The sequence below is a fragment of the Opisthocomus hoazin genome, chromosome 9 (assembly GCF_030867145.1).
Source record: "Opisthocomus hoazin isolate bOpiHoa1 chromosome 9, bOpiHoa1.hap1, whole genome shotgun sequence".
NCBI lineage: Eukaryota > Metazoa > Chordata > Aves > Opisthocomiformes > Opisthocomidae > Opisthocomus > Opisthocomus hoazin.
This window is the reverse complement of record NC_134422.1, coordinates 30,873,161-30,890,807: the sequence shown is the minus strand read 5'-3', so window position 1 is coordinate 30,890,807 and position 17,647 is coordinate 30,873,161. Positions and strand designations below refer to the sequence as shown.

The window sequence follows — 17,647 nt, the reverse complement described above, 5'->3', positions numbered from 1 at the left end:
GATCTGGCTGGCACCTTTGCAGAGTGAGATTTTTCCCCTTCATAGGATTTGGTTTGGAACTGGCCTGCTGCTGGCCAGAAGGGCAGTGGCAGTTTAGATGAGTACTTGACCAGTTCGGTGCCTGTCCTGCACCCTGTTGTGCACTTTGCAATCCTCAGCTGGTGTTTTACTGACTTCTTTGCCTCAACCCTGCAGGCAGAACAGCTGATAAAGATGTCTTGGCTGATAAATCTACATATTACTCCAGGCAGGTCTGAAGGGCACCTGTGCTGTCTGTATGGGGATAGATGACCCCATCACTCTAAACTGCCTCTGTGAACAACTCTGCAGGTTTTCAGTGATGAATATTTTGGTGCACACACACTGACTCGCTCTTCTTTGGAGAACCTAGAGGTTCCTCGTGAATTGTGTTACAAGAGACAGCCTAATTTGTTGGGCTAGCATCTTTTAAATCAGTCAAGCCAGCTTTTGCTAATAAAGTCCTTGACTTCACAGAAAGGCACAAGCAGGATATATCTGCACAACATTTCTTCTGCAATTGCAGTTTATACCAGGTCCCTGAGCTGATTTGGGACATGACTGTTAATTTAGTTTCCTAGGAAAACAAAGCTTATGTTACAATGCTGTTTGCTCACAGTTTTACTCCTGCCCCATAAGAACTGAATCTACCTGACTGTTTTAACAAAATTTGACAGAGGAGAAGAGGTAGTAAAGATGTGGGAATCTTAGAGGTTTCGCAGCAGCTGGCATCATAGGGAGCTCTTAATGCTGCCCTGGAAAAAAGATGCAATGTGCACTGGCCATTTGCTCGGTATCAGAGCATCCATGCAGCTGTGCAGCCTTGAGGCACAAATACAGAAGGCAATGGCTGCTTTAGGTCTGCTACCACAAACCTAGGGCGTTTATGTGTGTGTTGTCAGGGCTCCCCCACTTCTATCACATGCCAAAGCAGTGTATTATTGGCAAAACTATTACACGTGCATCAGATCAGGGGGAGTGTAAAAGAAGTTACAGAACAAACCACAGGCCAACTGGTGGGAAGGTTTCAGGTTCCGAGTCTGGGCTTCTGCAACGTCAATAGACTCTGATACATCCCTGTGCTGTGTAAATCTGCATAATGCATATGCCCAAGGAAGTGTTGTGATAGTGATGTGCAACTAAGAAGAAATTCAGCAAAATAGCATTGGCAAAAAATATATAACCACACATACTGCACAGTTGTTCCTCATGTTAAGAGAGGGTACAAAACCAGCTATATATTCGAGTAGAAACAGAGCTGATTATTTCTAGGTGTGTTAATAGCTGCTGTATCAAATAAGTGAAACTTAGCAATCTGGGTAGCCTTCAGTGTAAGTAAATGAGTGAGCAGTGCAGGGGTAAGTGGTCTTCCAACAAACTGCAGAGCAGAAATGAAAATTGAATGAAGTAGAGACTCTTTTTGCTAAATGACCTGGCCACAGCTGAGGACGCCGGCACCAGCATTTGCTCTGATCACACAAATGGCTGGCCCGCTCTTTGCTCTATTCTCTTGTCTACCTTTTCAGCGTATGAAACCAAGCATGAGCGTAAACAGCTGTAGGAATGGGAATACCATTATTAGTTATACTCAAATTATCTACTTACTCCCAGCTGGCAGACTTTAAGAGCTGGCCCAGAGTGCGTGTTCGGTTCCCATCCCTGACTGAAGAGCTGGTGAATTATTGAATCCTGCCAGTAAGTCACTCCATGGGAGATCCCATGCCCTTCTGTTAGGCAGCGCTTCAGAGTCTCAGCGAAGCGCCAGATATTGCAGAGAGCAATCCTATAAGGGTGTGGGGGAAAGAATAGCGTATTAGCTTGAGGTGTATGATATTCTTCCTTGGCAGTGTTGTCCTGGGAATGGGGAGAAAGGATGCACTAGGAGAATGTAAACTGTCCATGCATTAAAGGATTCATAAACTGTAACAGTGTGTGAAGCGTGTCTTCATAGCTGTTTGTAATTCCTTTGGAGCAAGTTCTCTGGGAGGAATGGCATCTCGGCCCTCCTCAGCAGCTGACATTAAAGAACCTATATTCCGGTGAAATTCAAGTAGGGAAATCCAAGCAAATAGAAAGCTAGTTTCCAAAAGTGTAGTTTTGTTGCAGCCATTTGACACACAGCTAGTATTTTTTGGTCCTGATTTATTGACGAAATGTTGTTCTTGACTTACATTAGCAAAGTGCAAGCATACACTTTAACATTTGTGTTATTTCAGTGTTACATTTGCAGGCTTAACTACTATTAGTTTTATTGGGAAGGCAGAATTTAGCTGTGTAACCTGCAGCATGCTTGTATGCTATCTTCTACAAAGGATAAGTATAATATAAATGTGCAGAATGTTGCTTATGCACGTAGATGTGCTATCACTTTGCTTGTTTCCACCAGTAATTTTTTTTTTTTCTTGATAGCTCATCTTCTTGGAGAGGGTCACAGGTCTATCTGCTCAGCATGACTGACATAAAGGGTGTTGTTTACTTTGCCTACCCCTAACAGTCTAAATATTGGATGTGTATGCTAGTCCGATCTTCACTGACTGGAAGAAGGCTTGGGTGCCTAGGAGATGATTAATCTCATCTGCTTTGTTGAGATACTCTGTGGCAGTGTGGCTGTGAGACATCACTAGTAGGATGGGTCACTCTCTGGAGTGGCCTGTCTCCCCAGCTCCGGCTAGAGCCTGTAACCAGCAAGCCTAGACCAGGTAGGCTGAGTTAGCTGAGCTGGATTGTGCAAGACAGGAAATACAGGGCTATGCATTGTATCTTCAAATGATGCTAAAGAAGATGGGAAGGCTGTTAATTCAGGGCTTAGTCTTGAGCTCCAGCTAATAGTCAAGGTTTCCATTGACTCAGAATGGTTGCTCCATCCTTTGAAGTCTGTTTAAAAAAAAATTAGTCTGGGAGTTGGGAACTGGTGAACACTTCCTTCTTTCTGGAGAAGCTGATCTGGATTATAATTAAAGTGGGATTTATACATTGCTAACATAAATAATATGGGATTTATTTGTTGCTTAAATTATAACTGGATAGGGTTAAACCCACATGGCTTAAGCAGGGAAAATTTTCTGCCTTTAATCTGTTAAGATTTTGTTGGTTTTCTTTTTTTTAAGTACGTAAGAAGCTTGCAAAAAAGTAGGTGAGTAAAGCGTCAGACTTTGCTTGGAAGTTTATGAGGTTCTGACTATTTCTTTAGAAAGAGAATTGCTTTGGAAAAAAAGTAATGCTGGGAAAGGGACAAAGTGTAATGCAAATTCAAGCCTGGGTAGACCTGGGGGAGAAGTGAGCTGGGTTGTTAGCGTGTCTTCCTCGTGAGTTTGAGCTTTCCTGTGGTGGAGTGAGTTGGAATAGATGCACAGAAACACAAGGCCAGCAACTGAAGTAGTTCTCACATTCTGTTTCTGTTGTATGTCTTGATCTAACACTCTGAACGCTTCTTGCTGTGCTCCTTCTACTTAGTCTGCTTTTTGGCTTTATCAAGCTGAACTCCTTTTGAAGTCCATGGGTCATTTTCATTTCTTCATATTGTATGTTGTTTCTAAATGAATTAGCTTCCAAGATAATCTGTCACAGATTTGATTATGGTACACAATCATGAGGGAGTTGCGTTTTCCTGATACTGAGCAAGGAACTTTATTGAGTAAGGAAAACAGTTGTGTACTTAATTCTAGTTCAGTCTTCCACTTTCTCTGTTTAACTGTGGAGCTACTCCAATCTTTTCCTGCTAAAAGATTAAAGAAAAAGGTATCTGTATAAAAAGAATAGTTGTGTGTGTCTTCCGTGACTGTAAGTGTTCAACACCCTGAGAGTGGCAGAAATGGTGTTTTCCATGCTTTGCAGAAGAGGCATTGTGTTCAAGTGTCTTGGATTCCTCCTTCATACTATCCTCACCACTACCTTAAGTCAAGGAGAGAGACATGTAACTTTTTAACCTCATCTTCCTGTACTTCTTTCTTCCCAGAGTCTTAGCACTTGGAGATGAGCCTCTTGGTGATGATACTCCTGCTCTGCTCATGGACATGTTGTTGAGAGAGGTTCATCTATGCCCAGAAGCACTTTCTTGCTCTATTTTTTCTAACATCTATTTTCTTTGCTTGATTCCAAGGCTGTTTTGTTATATTTTCTGTGATGAAAGGTTTGGGATTACTCCTTCCCGCACTTTGCTAGCAGTATACCTACAGATACACTTCTTCCCTCTGTAGCTTGCTCTATAACATCCTTTAGGTAGGGAGGATTTGGGGTAATAGTAAACATCACCGTATTTTCCTTGCTCTAGGCTCAGGGTTTGCCAGCCCTTTGTACAGCTGTTACGTGGATAATATTCTGTGTGAGCACTAGGAATAGGTGAGAGAGGCTTGCTGAAAGTTGTGCTGCTTTTTTTCCCTAGTCCTGTGGAAGGTGCTTTCTCTGGCTATAGGCAAGTAAGTGTTTTCTCTGCAAACATGAAATTGTCCCTTTATTTATTGAGTAGTGTTATCAGTCTCTGAGGTAGTCAGCTACATCTGGCTGTCTTGCTGGGAGGGATGCTCAAGAGTTTAAAGCCAGGAATCAGTACTAGCTTTGCTTCTGGTAAACATGATGGCAAATTTATGTACCTGAGTGTCCAGGTGCAGGATTTCCAAGGGCATTAAGCCACAAGGTATTCCTTCCTCCTCTTCTTTCTCTCTCACTCTTGCTCTATTTTTTTCCATCTTAAAAAAACAAAGTAGCATAAGTGGTCTATGCCACAGAAATATGTTTGTCACACTACATCACTTTGAACTGCATAACATCAAAGAAAATCAGTGCTTTGATAATTTGATTTGAAAGGATTGTAGAAATAGCCATCATTATGAATCACAACAGATAGAAATGGAAAAGATGGTGATTTTCAAACAGCAATCCTTGTAAGGTAAGGGGAAATGTAAGCTAGGTGCCAGTGCCACATTCTCATCTAAAATACCCCAACCTTACAACTGTTATGTAGCTTTACTTGAGGACATGAAGAGGAATGGCAGTCTGTTGAAATTCCCAGTGACTGGAAAAGGGGAAACATAACCCCCATTTGTAAAAAGGATGACCCATGGAACTACAGGCCAGTCAGTCTCACCTCTGTGCCCAGCAATGTCATGGAACAGATCCTGCTGGAAAACTATGCTAAGGCACGTGGAAAATAAGGTGATGATTGGTGACAGCCAACATGGCTTCACTAAGGGCAAATTGTGCCTGACAAATTTGGTGGCCTTCTACAACGGGGTTACTGCATTGCTGGATAAGAGAAGAGCAACTGATGTCATCTACCTGGACTTGAGCAAAGCATTTGATACTGTCCTGCATGACATCCTTGTCTTTAGCTTGGAGAGACATGGATCTGATGGATGGACCACTTGGTGGATAGGGAATTGACTGGATGGTCACACTCAATGAGTTGCGGTCTATGGCTTGATGTCCAAGTGGAGACCAGTGACAAGTGGTGTTCCTCAGGGGTTGGTATTGGGATTGGTGTTGTTTGATGTCTTTGTTGGTGGCAGGGACCGTGGGATTGAGTGCACCCTCAGCAAGTTTGCTGACAACACCAAGCTGTGTGGTGCTGTTGACATGCTGGAGGGAAGGGACACCATCCAGAGGGACCTTGACAGGCTTAAGAGGTGGGCCTGTGCGACCCTCATGAGGTTCAACAAGGCCAAGGACAAGGTCCTGCACATAGGTTGGGGCAATCCCAAGCCCAAATAAAGGCTGGGCAGAGAATGGATTGAGAGCAGCCCTGAGGAGAAGGACTTGAGGGTGCCGGTTGACGAGAAGCTCAGCACGACCCGGCAGTGTGTGCTTGCATCCCAGAAGGCCAACCACATCCTGGGCTGCATCAGAAGCAGCGTGGCCAGCAGGGCGAGGGAGGGGATTCTGCCCCTCTGCTCTGCTCTGGTGAGAGCCCACCTGGAGTCCTGCGTCCAGCTCTGGAGCCCTCAGCACAGGAACAACAAGGAGCTGTTGGAGTGGGTGCAGAGAAGGGCCACAAAAATGATCCGAGGGCTGGAGCACCTCTCCTGTGAGGAAAGGCTGAGAGAGTTGGGGCTGTTCAGCCCGGAGAAGAGAAGGCTGTGAGGCGACTGTATTGCAGCCTTCCAGTACCTGAAGGGGCCTACAAGAAAGCCAGAGAGGGATTTTTCAGAAGGGCATGTAATGATAGGACATGGGGTAATGGCTTCAAGCTGAAAGAGGGTAAGTTTGGATTAGAGATAAGAAAGAAATTCTTCACCATGAGGGTGGTGAGGCCCTGGCACAGATTGCCCAGAGAAGTTGTGGCTGCCTCCTCCCTGGCAGTATTCAAGGCCAGGTTGGATGGGGCTTTGAGCAACCTGGTCTAGTGGAAGGTGTCCCTGCCCCTGGCAGGGGGGTTGGGACTAGACGATCTATAAGGTCCCTTCCAACCCAACCCATTCTATGACTCTAATGAGAAATACTCTATGTAAAAATGTGTTTCTGAGGAACAAGGAAACAAACGTGGGCTCAGAGAAGGGGTGGAATAATGGAGAAAGCAATGCATGCTGCTTAGGTAGGAACTTCTTCCACTTTTTCCTCTTTATAAAACCACCCTTCCTGAATCCAAGATTGCTTGCTGAGACCCTCTTCACACCTGAGACCTTCAGTTGTTATGGGCTAGACATAGGGAGGAGGAGGGAAGCCCTCTCAGCACTTCTGTGCTTTGTCTTCTGCTTTGTCCTCTTGTTCTCCTGAGGAAACTCTCTCTGTGAACTGGAATGACTTTCTGGCACTAGGAAGTTGCAAGAAATTAGGCCTTAAAATGGGGACTTCTCAACTGCAAACATTTTAGTTTAGTGTGATGGCAATTCAAACTGGAGTTTACCTTATTCTTGCCTTTAGTCTAATTGATAGGAATTAGGGCACTAAGACAAACTAGCAGTCTCTGTAGTGGCCGCGAGCGCACAGTGGCAGTTAGGTGAAAGCAATGTGTCCTGTCCCATCCTCATCCCCCAGATGAGTAAGTGTTGGCTAGTGGGGAACGTTTATAAAGGTTTAAATGGCATTGAATTGGGAGACATCAGTCTCATTCAGACACAGCTTTACCACTAGTACTTCATCAGCTGGTCCAAACAATTGAGCTACAAAATACAGATCATTTAGCAGTCTCTGTTTCATCCAGGGTGAGGTGACGTCTGTATGTAATGAATGCTGAAGTTGGAACCAGTTTACGTATAAAGACGGATGCTTCTGTGCTTTTTAGTGATAGGAAATTCAGAGGCAACTAGTGAGGAAAAAGATGCAGACCCTTCACTTTTTAGCAAGGCTGCCACAGAAGAACGTGCTGTACTGAGGTATTGCTAACACAAACATCCTCTCTGAGGGCTTGTTCCTGTTTAGCTTGGGAAAGGGGAATGCCCGCTTTCGTAGATTCCTTCGTCTAGAGATGGAGTGGGCATACTTCTCTGTTCCCTTTACAGAGGGGCAAGATTGACCTCTGTTTGTGCTTTTAAAAACATGGGCTCCATAGCAACAGTGTGAGTACCTTCTGCAACCATCTTCCAGTACTACTAGTCAGATGAATGTCACGTCAGGCAAACAGGACTGGTATTTCGTGTCTCATCAGCTGTTCAAAATCTTCACATTTATGGATGAATGCATTGTGAAAATCAAAAGTAGTTCTATCTGTACTACAGAGCACTGATACTGAGCTTACTACCAGGCGTGGCTGCTAGCTTCATCTGTAACGGCATAGTGGAGCAGGAGTGCATGGAAACTCTTCTAACTGAGTAGTCAGGAAACTGGGTGTTTTTTAAAACAAAAGAAAAGAACAGGGAAGGAAAGACGGAAAAATGGATGCTTTGCACTGAGGAGAAATAGGAAGTTGCTGGCTCCTAAGTTCTGATCCCAAGCCACAGTCATATCTTTTAAATTATTAGCTAAGATGAGATCACATTTTTGCATTATGTATGTTGAGTTATACCACTTGAAATATATGTTTATACTTATGCTCAGATCGTAAGAATGGTAAAGGAGGAGACATTAACATAAGTATCTCTTTCATCAACTGACCTTTTTATATATTTGCCTTTTTCAAGAAACTGTATATCCTCACTTCAAAACAAAAAAGGGAAGGAGGAGAGAGAGATGGAGACATGACATGTCCCACACTGATTGACTTAGTGTGTGTTGCGGAGAATCAATGGCCAAATGGCTCTGGAGTGTGGAAGAGGAGGAAGTGAACTAATTGTGTTGGTGGTCAGGTTATTCTAATTATTTTGGTTAGAGCAGAGGGGACATTGTGACATAAGCTAATGGGGAGGAGGAGGAGTCTTGATTTATGCCTACAGTAGTTGAGCTGCAATCTCTCCTTAAATCAGGATAACTTCTGTTGGGGAAAAAAGATGCGGAGAAATTACATAATTACACTAAACAAAACCAATTATACTGACAAAAGCAATCAAGTCAATTGACTTATGCCTGAAAAGCTCTGGTAGCTAAGACTTTTGCCGTAAAAGTGGTGTACAAGGATTCTGCTAATCAGCATTACTAACCAGACTGTCTGAGCATACAGCGCATGCTGGAGTGGGGCTCTGGTGCTAATTGTCTCTGTAGCTGTAAATGTCATATGGAGACACTAGCATGTGAAGGAGAAGCAGAAATACTGTCATGTGTGCTGCGTCAAAGAGGTGTTAATAACAACCACAGACATCTCATTGTATCTTGTACAAGTATTTTTACCTTCGCTTCCTGACCAGGTTGTTTACTGTGACTGTCCTGTCTGTCTTTAGCCCTCCACTTTATTATTATTTCAACCTGTTGGCTCATTTTAGCCACAATTGATAGAAAGACAGAGGTGTCAAATACATTGACTTTCTGTATTTTTGTGAAAACAGGTGGTCAGGTGAAGGAGAGCTCCGCATTAGTTCTTTCCAACTAAAGCAGCAACTTTTGAGTACGTTGTTTTACCGCAGGGACTCCACACAAGAGGGCATGGGAAGAGGCAAGAGACAAGGCAGCTGTGAAAAAAGTGTCAAGCAGACCTCAGACCTTGTAAGACACAGGATAATCCAATCTTAAGGAAAAAAACCTGCAGGAAACTGAGCTGTGTCACTGTTGCTAGTCAAGGACTATTCGTTCTCAGTGTGACTGCTGCTCACAGTTATAATTTATGGTCTGGCTGTGGTTTGCCTTGGCTGTACTAATTCTGTGGCTGAACCCTACCTGCAAAGTCAGCATCCCTTCTGGCTGTCAGCAGGAGCTGGCTTACATTTCTCTAGGCAGCCAGTGCTGGCCCAGTCTATTGTGGGGAAAATGGGAGCTGTCTGGAGCAAGCGCGCAGTACTTCTGCGGTCTGGTGTTTTCTGTCTAAACTTCAGGTCATGGTTTTCAGATGGCCATGGCTTTTAAGTGCCCAGTGTCTCAAAGTTGGTCTTCTGCCTTTGTTTCGTGAGAATTGCTAAGTATCCTTTGATTGCTCTCTGAACTCTTTGTCATAGATGCCCAAGTTAGTGTATGCTTGTTCAGCACTAGTCCAAGAATACTGATATTTATTCCTCTATTTTTAGGGAATGAGAAATGGCTCATTGGTAAAATAAAGAAGTAACACTTTAAAAATGTCTCAGATGGGGGAATAATTACTTTTCTCTGTGTACGAACCCAGACTTTCTCCCCTCTCTCTTCTCCAGGCTGTCAGCGCTCCATAGGCTTGTCCAGTGGGAAAGCCAAGGTGTGCAGCTACAGTGGATGGTATTACTGCAGCACCTGCCACGTGGATGACAGCTTCCTCATCCCTGCACGGCTGGTTCATAACTGGGACACTTCCAAATACAAGGTAAGCTTCCTGCAGGTTGGCTTGCTAGCAAGTGAACTGAATTGCTCTTTAGATAGAAACACAGACATTGCAACAGGTTGAAGGTTACAGGCATTGACTACTAATACTGTCCTCTTTGTCCTTCTTGCCAGAATGAGCCATGCTCTTTCAACAAGACAGATGTTTTCATCACAGTTTCCTTCACCAGGCCTAAGACGTTTCTCCACAGGAGCAGCCATGCTGCTCTTTCTTAGGGGCATCTTTTCCATTGTTGCTTTGCTGGTTGTTTGAGAGGCAGGGAGGGACAGAATACTGAAAGCTCTCTTTTAGCTCTAATCTTTGCAGTTATTGGGCCCTTGAGGAGTACCTGTTTCATGAGCTCTAGGCACTATGGATTGGCACTACTTAGTGGTGGATGCTAAATTATGGAAATGCCCACAGGAAACTGACATGCCCAACGTGGTGTTTGCAGCCCGGTACGTCCTGTCTCGTGGCACGAACATTTTGAGGACACTAGAAGGACATTGCTATAGCACTTGTTTGGACCAGACAGCCAAATGTAACATAAAGAGAAAATTCTACAATTGTTCGCTTGCCACACAAGCAGCTTTTAGAAAAGTTCCATAATCTGCTGTTTGCTGCTGCCTTGGTGGCTGGTTGCGAGATACAGGCAACTGATTACATACCTCAAAGCATTATGCCACCAAACACAGTAGCAGTGTTGTTTTGCCATCTCAGAGAGCATATGCTGAAACAATAACAAACTCATAAGGAATCCAGACCATACTAGAGCTTCAGACCTAGCAGCCACTGTTAGGAGAGGCTGTTTGATGTTTTGTGTCTGCAAATGCTATTTTTATTATGGGCTATTTGAAAAGGAAAAAAATAACCAGTAAATGCCCCATTAGAGGAAAAGCAGCTCTCTTGAAGAAGAAAATTTGTCAGACGGGGAGATTATTAAAAGGTAGCCAGAGCCTGCCATCAGGAAAATGATAGTCTTGTGCCACAAAATGCAAGATTCTTCAGAGTTACAAAGGTCCTATGAGTGGAGACAAACCCCCTCCCTTTCCTAGAAGTGAGGAATAAATATTTAAGAGTTCTTTCTTTGGATGCTTTTACCAAGGACTATACTTGCTAACCCATGGTAGTATAGGGAGCCCTGGTATGGGGCAAGTGGATGGTAAGGCAAAGACCGCATATCAAGCTGTCCGTAAGACTGCCAAGAAAACAAACTCTTTTGTTTTCTAACTCTGTAGGGTAAAAACTATGCTTTATGCTCTGTTTCCTGTGGCCTTGGTATAGGCAGCTGAGGCACAAAAGGAAATGGGACTTTCAAGCTGAAGCATGCATTGAAAACTTAATCTACTGAAATCTCACTGTAATAGTGAGAAGCTATCAATTTGCACTTTTTGTAGACAGGCAGAACAACAAGGAGGTGGCTTGGGAGCACAACCAAATTCTGTGCAGATATTTTACCAGTCTCTGTGCCAAGTGCTCTGAGAGGTAGATTTAAGAAAGGAATCCTATTCCTTAGGTAGGAAAACATTACAGCATCCCCAACTATTAGAGCAGAAACTAAGGCAGGGAGGTAAGGTGAAGAGGGCATCAAGTGCCACAATGACAGTGTGACAACTGAGCTGCAGTCACTGAATGGATCTCAACTTTGTCCCATCCATGTATGGTGGACACCGTGTTGCTTATGTGAAATATTTGGGGTTTTCCCTTTCTGTTCAATTCTGCATACATATGCTTTTATTTCTGTCCTTACTATACCTCCATGGGAACTAAGCAGTACTTTTCTGAGGTAGAGCACTTATTGCCTGCACTTTTACATCTGCATTCTCCTTTCTCCATTCAGAGACAAGGTCTAATGTTTATTTCTTCTGTATGATCTAAAGGGCAACTTAGTGCTTGCTGCTGCACTTGATAGTTACAATGAAACTACATGATTCCTTAGTAGTGTATTTATTTGGCAGAGACAGATATCTTGTCCCACTTCCTTGAGGTGATCTTGCTAGTAATAATTTTCTTTGGGCTCATTTTTAAAAGAAGATCACTTAATTTGTCAGCATTTTACCTCTCATAATTGATCAGTGTGTCCACAAACAGCTGCACAGCAACATCCCAAAATGAAGCTGAACAACAGAACTTCTCATAAATGCACAGCCCTGCCCCTCACAGGTAGCGCAGCAGTATCTGAAAGTGGAGCTTCTGTGACGGGTGACTTGCTCCTGGCTGGGACTCGTAGCAAACCCAAGAGAGGTCCTGCAGCAAAGAAGCACATACCGCATTTGATGGTCAGAACTGAAACAGGGCTTCAGTCTTCAAAAGCTTCTGTGTTTCACATGGTCTGCAATGAGCCTGTCAGTCCACCAAACGGAAGTAAACTGAATGAAGAGTCTGAAAACCTGTACTCCTTCCCACTGCCACCTTTTCCTTGCCTCTGCAGAGGTTTCTGTGGACATGAGTTTTTGTGAAGATACAATGTAAATGGGCACGTTTCTCTTTGTTTCATGGATTCCTAGACATCTGAGCAGCAGCTGTAAACTTGCATCAATTAAGTAAGTTTTGCAAATTCAGAGGTTCTTGTCTGCTTTTGGCAAGACAGTTAATGAAAAAACAGAAGCAGCAGAAATCTGTAGAGCTGTGTCTTCCCATACCCAGGATCTTGAAAAACAACAATGCACTTAATACCTGAAAGCACATGGGTAGGAAGAGAAAAATCCCCTTGACTGCAATAAAAGCTCTTTGAAAGGACTTGGCAGTTAGGCATGTTTCTTCTGTCATAACCAAAGCAGCAGTTCAGTCCCCAGGTCCCCTTTTTTCTCCTGTCTCCCTACAGTTTTCATATTTGTGTTTTTCACGTGTTTGTGTGAAGGGAGAAGAAAAGAGGCAATCTTGTGAACTTCCTTGCTTCCTTTTACTTAGGCCGACTGTTTTCCCCGTTTACATGCAAAACCAGTAAGTATTGCAGTTTGGTTCAGGTGGCTTCCAGCCTGTGCAAAATGCCAGACAAACACAGCGGGAAATGAACTCGCTGTGCCAGCAGGCTTCAAGGGAGGCTGACTTCTGGTAAACTGAATTCTGAACTGTAAGTTTGCAGCCTCTAGAAAAGAAAGGTCTGGAAATGTTAGCATCCATCCTTGTATGACACTGAAAGCTAAAACACTGTTGCACTTGGCATCTTCTCACTCCTTCTGGCTTCTTTAATAGGATTGTCTAGTCTGCCCAGTAAAATTGGGGGACTGTGAGTGTGCTAGTAGTGTACCAGAATACTGGCTGGTAGCAAGATGAATTATGATGACTGTCTGAGGCTATGTTGTGCCCTTTCTCCTTTTGTTAGCCTAATTCATCCATCCTTCGACTCAGTGTAAACACCAATTTAAAGGTCAAGGAGGACTAATTGAATTGTGGGAGACTAGTATCTCTATAGCCCAGTTTCATGTGATTTGCAGCTCATTTCAGATAATTCCATCTTCTTTTTTCCAGCTGTGATAAAATGCAGAAATAAGGAATGAGAGGGAGTTTGGCCTTCTCACCTCAGAAAGAGGAGCATCTTTTGTAGTGGGAACAAAAGTCCCATTAATTTATCAAGATTGCAGTAGCTCTTTGCAGGTGGAGTTAGAACAGAGCACTATAATGAAAAAGGCATACGAAAAATTCCTTGCAGATGAAACATGGGTAGTGAGTAAAATTCAACTTTATTTATCTGTATTTTAAAAAAACACAACAGCTTGGTAGAGGTGCTTCTAATTATTGTCTTTTTACATAATTCTAACGATACTGGCTGCGCATGAAACAAATGGGAATAGTACTTTACATTGGAGTTCTACACCCTGGGATAGTACAACGTGATTGGATTTGCAGGGTGTATGTTTACTTTTCTAACGTTGTGCTTTGGCACTTACCTAATCGCTTGCTTCTTGCCAAAGAGAAAACAGCAAACAAACAGAAAAATAGTAACAGGGTAGAAACTTGGTAAGTGACAGAGTAATTTTTCAGATGCAGAGAATAGCTGACAGATCACAGAGGGGAAGATCTGCTTAAGAAGAGTTGGGAGGAAAGCCTAGCTAAACTGGTTGTTTTATTTTTCAGGTGTCAAAGCAAGCCAAAGAGTTCCTGGAATATGTTTATGAGGAGCCATTGATTGATATCCAGCAGGAGAATCCCATGTTGTACAAGCATGTTGAACCTCTGGCAACTGTTGTCCGCCTGAGACAGCAGCTAAAATCTCTCCGAGCCTATTTGTTCAGCTGCAGAGCAGCAGTGGCTGAAGATCTGCGTAGAAGGTAAGAACCACAGACAACACACAGCACAAGGATGTAGTTTCCTTGTCATGTTGCTTTCCTCCCTTTTTTTTTCCCCCGCTCACAGTCTAGCTCTGAAGGTGTTTCCCCTTTAGAAAGATATTGTGCTTTTGTCTGACTTCCCTGGGCAGCTGGGGTATCTGCTGCCAAAGAAAAAGGTTTTATGTGGTCTGAATATCTGAAGTTGTTCTTGACAACTGTTAGCGCAGGGGTCACACATTTTGATGAGCATCTTTCATTCATCCTCAGGCTTCCTGGCTGTGTGTGAGTGTTTTCAGTTGGGTGTGATACCTCATTTTCCCTGCCATGGCATTGCAGTGTGTTAGCCACTGTTGTAACCCTTGAAACACCCCACAGTATGGCAAAGCATGAGAGAGGCCAGAGTCAACCACCTGTCCAGTGCTTCTGCCCTCTTCTGTGATGTGACCTCACACAAAGGCAGAGGCCAGATGCAGTCCCCTGGCACATGATCAGCATATGATTTGTGTGACACCAGAGCAGTTGTGCTCTTGCTCAGCCACTATCTTTTCCATCCATGACATGGGTGTGCTCGGTGTTTTGTTTATCGGAAAACACATTGTCACAGCACAACAGAAGATGTTTCATGTTGAGTTTTCTGTGGTGGAAACAGTAGTTTTATAAAAAGTGAACTTCATTTTAGAAGTACTGTATCTTAGTCCATTCAGCTGCTGCTGCATTTTTCTAACGAGCTAAAAATAAACAATCTTCTTAAAACCATCAAGCCACAGCTGTGACCTTAAAAAAGCCAAGTTACTTTTGTTTTGGATCTCTGAAAGAGATGGGGAGATATCTCTGCCCATGCCATACTGTGAGGTGAGTGGCTCCAAGCACACACATCTGACCTGATGGTAAATGCATCTGTAAGCATTTGTGTACACCAAGTTTGTAAGTAAGATGAGACCACAAATAGGAAAGCCACTGCTTTGGAAGTATGAGCTGCCAAAGGGCAAGAAAGCAGATGATATCAGTAACTATATTTTGAGCATGGTGTCTTAGGGATGGGGGACCTGAATTCTCTGGGAGGGAGAGGAGTCTGCACTAGTGCATTTATCCCAGGTAAGGAGTGAGACAGTTTGGTACATAAGCTATATCATTGCTTTGATGAACTACCTAGAACAACTAAGAGGAGGATTCTCTTAGGAGAATCAGGGGATTCTCGAGAACAACAGGTTCCTGGAGAGCACTACTGAGTTGCTGTGTCAGACTCACTGTGTGTTAATATGTGTTTGTGTCTCACTGCTCAATTCCTGTTATTTAATAGGGCAGCTTATGGCATTTTAAAAATTGGGATGATATTTCTTTTATTCTAGAGAATGGTATTATCTTGCAGACGTGTTTTGCTATTCAGCTACAATAACTTTCCTATGCCATCCTCTTCAACTGCAATAAAACTAAAAGAAGAAGATTTGTGAAGTCTGCCATTCAGAAAAAGTGGCAGAAAAGAAATTATGCTTTCTGATTAATGCTTAAGAAAAGAATGCTCAGATTAAAATAGGAGGAGGCAGGAGGCTGAATGGACTTGGGTAAGAGAGTGAAAGAAGAGAGGTCAAAGGAGGCCTAACCAGAGAAATCAGTGGACTAGAGACAAAGGGTCAGGAAAAGCCAGGAGAAGGAGGAGATTCAAAGGGGGAAGGGATCTTAGCAAATTAAGAGTTAATGAAGAAACCAGGACAAAAGGGTAGTCCCAAAACCTACCTCCAAAAAGGAGAGTTGACAAGTGCTGAGGAAATGGAGAGAAGAGAGAATGGACAAAAGTTAGCACAGAGTTGTGTGCATGGTCTTTTTGTGGGCCAGGGAGGAGAGAGAAAAAACTCCCTGTATCAAAGTGAAACACCCAGAATGGCAGAAGGGAAAACTGGGAAATACTCCAAATGCTCCCTTTCCTTATCTAAGGGTTCCTTCACACTGTCTCCAATTAAAGCTATCTGTGGTGGAGAGGAGGACCCCAGCCCAAGAAGGGTTTGCTTTTATACTAGGGAAGCATCTCCAATTTAGTAGGACTTGTTAGAAGTGCTGTAAAAGCCACTAAAGGAGAGTACAAAACACACTTTAGAGTCCAGCTCCTTCTTGGTCTGTGAAGTCTCTGTTGGGGTGGGTTTGGTGCTCAGTTTGTCCCTCAGACCTCCCCTAAGAGGTTTGCAGAAATGGAAAGGAAGAAAAGTCCTTTTCCCAGAAGGAGTTGTTCCTTGCTCAAAACTGGTCCCAATGGCTTTGCTTTCTACATGTATTATCACAGTGTGCAGACGTTCATTATCACTGTGATGGCTTTGTAGAGCACAACTGTAAAGTAAACAAAGAAAATATGTGATTTAAATTTCCCTTTGGCTCATTACATGGGCAAGTTGCAAGAAAATGAGGAGTTTAAGCAATACAGTGAGACAGCATTCCTAAATTTAGTACTGTTTCCTAGTTAGAAATGAAAGGCTGGGGTGGAGAATCTGGTTGTCTGTCCTGCTCTGAAAACATTCTTTTTCTGCTTGGTCTTCACCTTAGTATGTGAATGACTATTAATCACAAGAAAGTGAACACAGCATCTTGAAGACCTGTCAGACCCATATAAACAGACTAAAACAAACTGTTACTGTTGCTGTCTAGGGAGAACTAAAAACAGACTGATTAATTGTATTGGCACCTTGCTGCCTTTGGGACACTGATAGAGCCTGCCTTATTAGGGAAAAGCAGATCACTCTGAGGTTTCTTTTATTAATACTATTTGCGTTATCATCTTCTTTAAATCTATACCTTGCTCTTGAACCCAGGTTGCAAAATGAAGATGGCAGTGAGGTTGGAAACTGTTGGTGTCCTTTGGGAAGACAAAATTGTTTACAGTGCTTACAAGTCACTTTTTCTGAAGAATTCCAGATGGCTATAAATCGGGTTAGCTTAAGATTCAGTTGGCTTAAATGTGGAAATGTTATTTATAATGCTTGGTGTGCATAGATAGGTACTTTGGGAACTTTGAAACTTGGCATCTAGCAGAAAGCTTGGGGCTGAACCACATTGTGAACTTTGAAGAAGCAAATGATGAAGTAGAAAGGAAGAAAAAAAGAAAGAAAGGAAAAGAAGCAGAAGAAATCCTGAAAGTGGCTTGAAGACTCACACTAAAAGTGGTCTTCATCAGTTATGATGATTTGTTCTCAGCTGTTACTCCCCTGGATTCTAAGCTCCTTTTATATTTGCAAGGGAAAAAAATAAAGGAACTTGAACTTGGCTGGGAGGAGCAATAAGGCCCTCCACTGGTGCATATCAGCAGCATTTCTCTGATATTAGCCAGCTGAGACTCCCAGCCTGTTGCTGAGCTCCCTGTTTTACAAGGGATGTTGTTATGCCTAGTTGGCTGTGGCTGTCACTTCAGTTTTGCAACAGACATAATTTGCCTCAAATCTCTTTACTCAACAAGTTTTCACTTGTTTTGGTTGCCTTGCTTGTGTGGATGCTCTTGAGACAGAAACATACGAGACTGAAACCTAGCGCCAACATAGAATTAGTACAAACAGAGCTGTATAGATACCACCACCACCTGCAGACTGTGGGA

General features: G+C 43.2%; 1 protein-coding gene across 3 annotated transcripts in view; it reads left to right on the top strand.

Moving 5' to 3' along the window:
* Positions 1 to 17,647, top strand: part of PLEKHM3 (pleckstrin homology domain containing M3) — a 91,489-nt gene that overhangs the window by 27,860 nt on the left and 45,982 nt on the right. For all 3 annotated transcript variants that reach the window (XM_075431161.1, XM_075431162.1, XM_075431163.1), the window contains exons 4-5: positions 9,660 to 9,805; positions 13,880 to 14,073. In XM_075431161.1, coding sequence (XP_075287276.1) covers positions 9,660 to 9,805; positions 13,880 to 14,073 — 340 coding nt within the window. The remainder of the gene's footprint in view (positions 1 to 9,659; positions 9,806 to 13,879; positions 14,074 to 17,647) is intronic.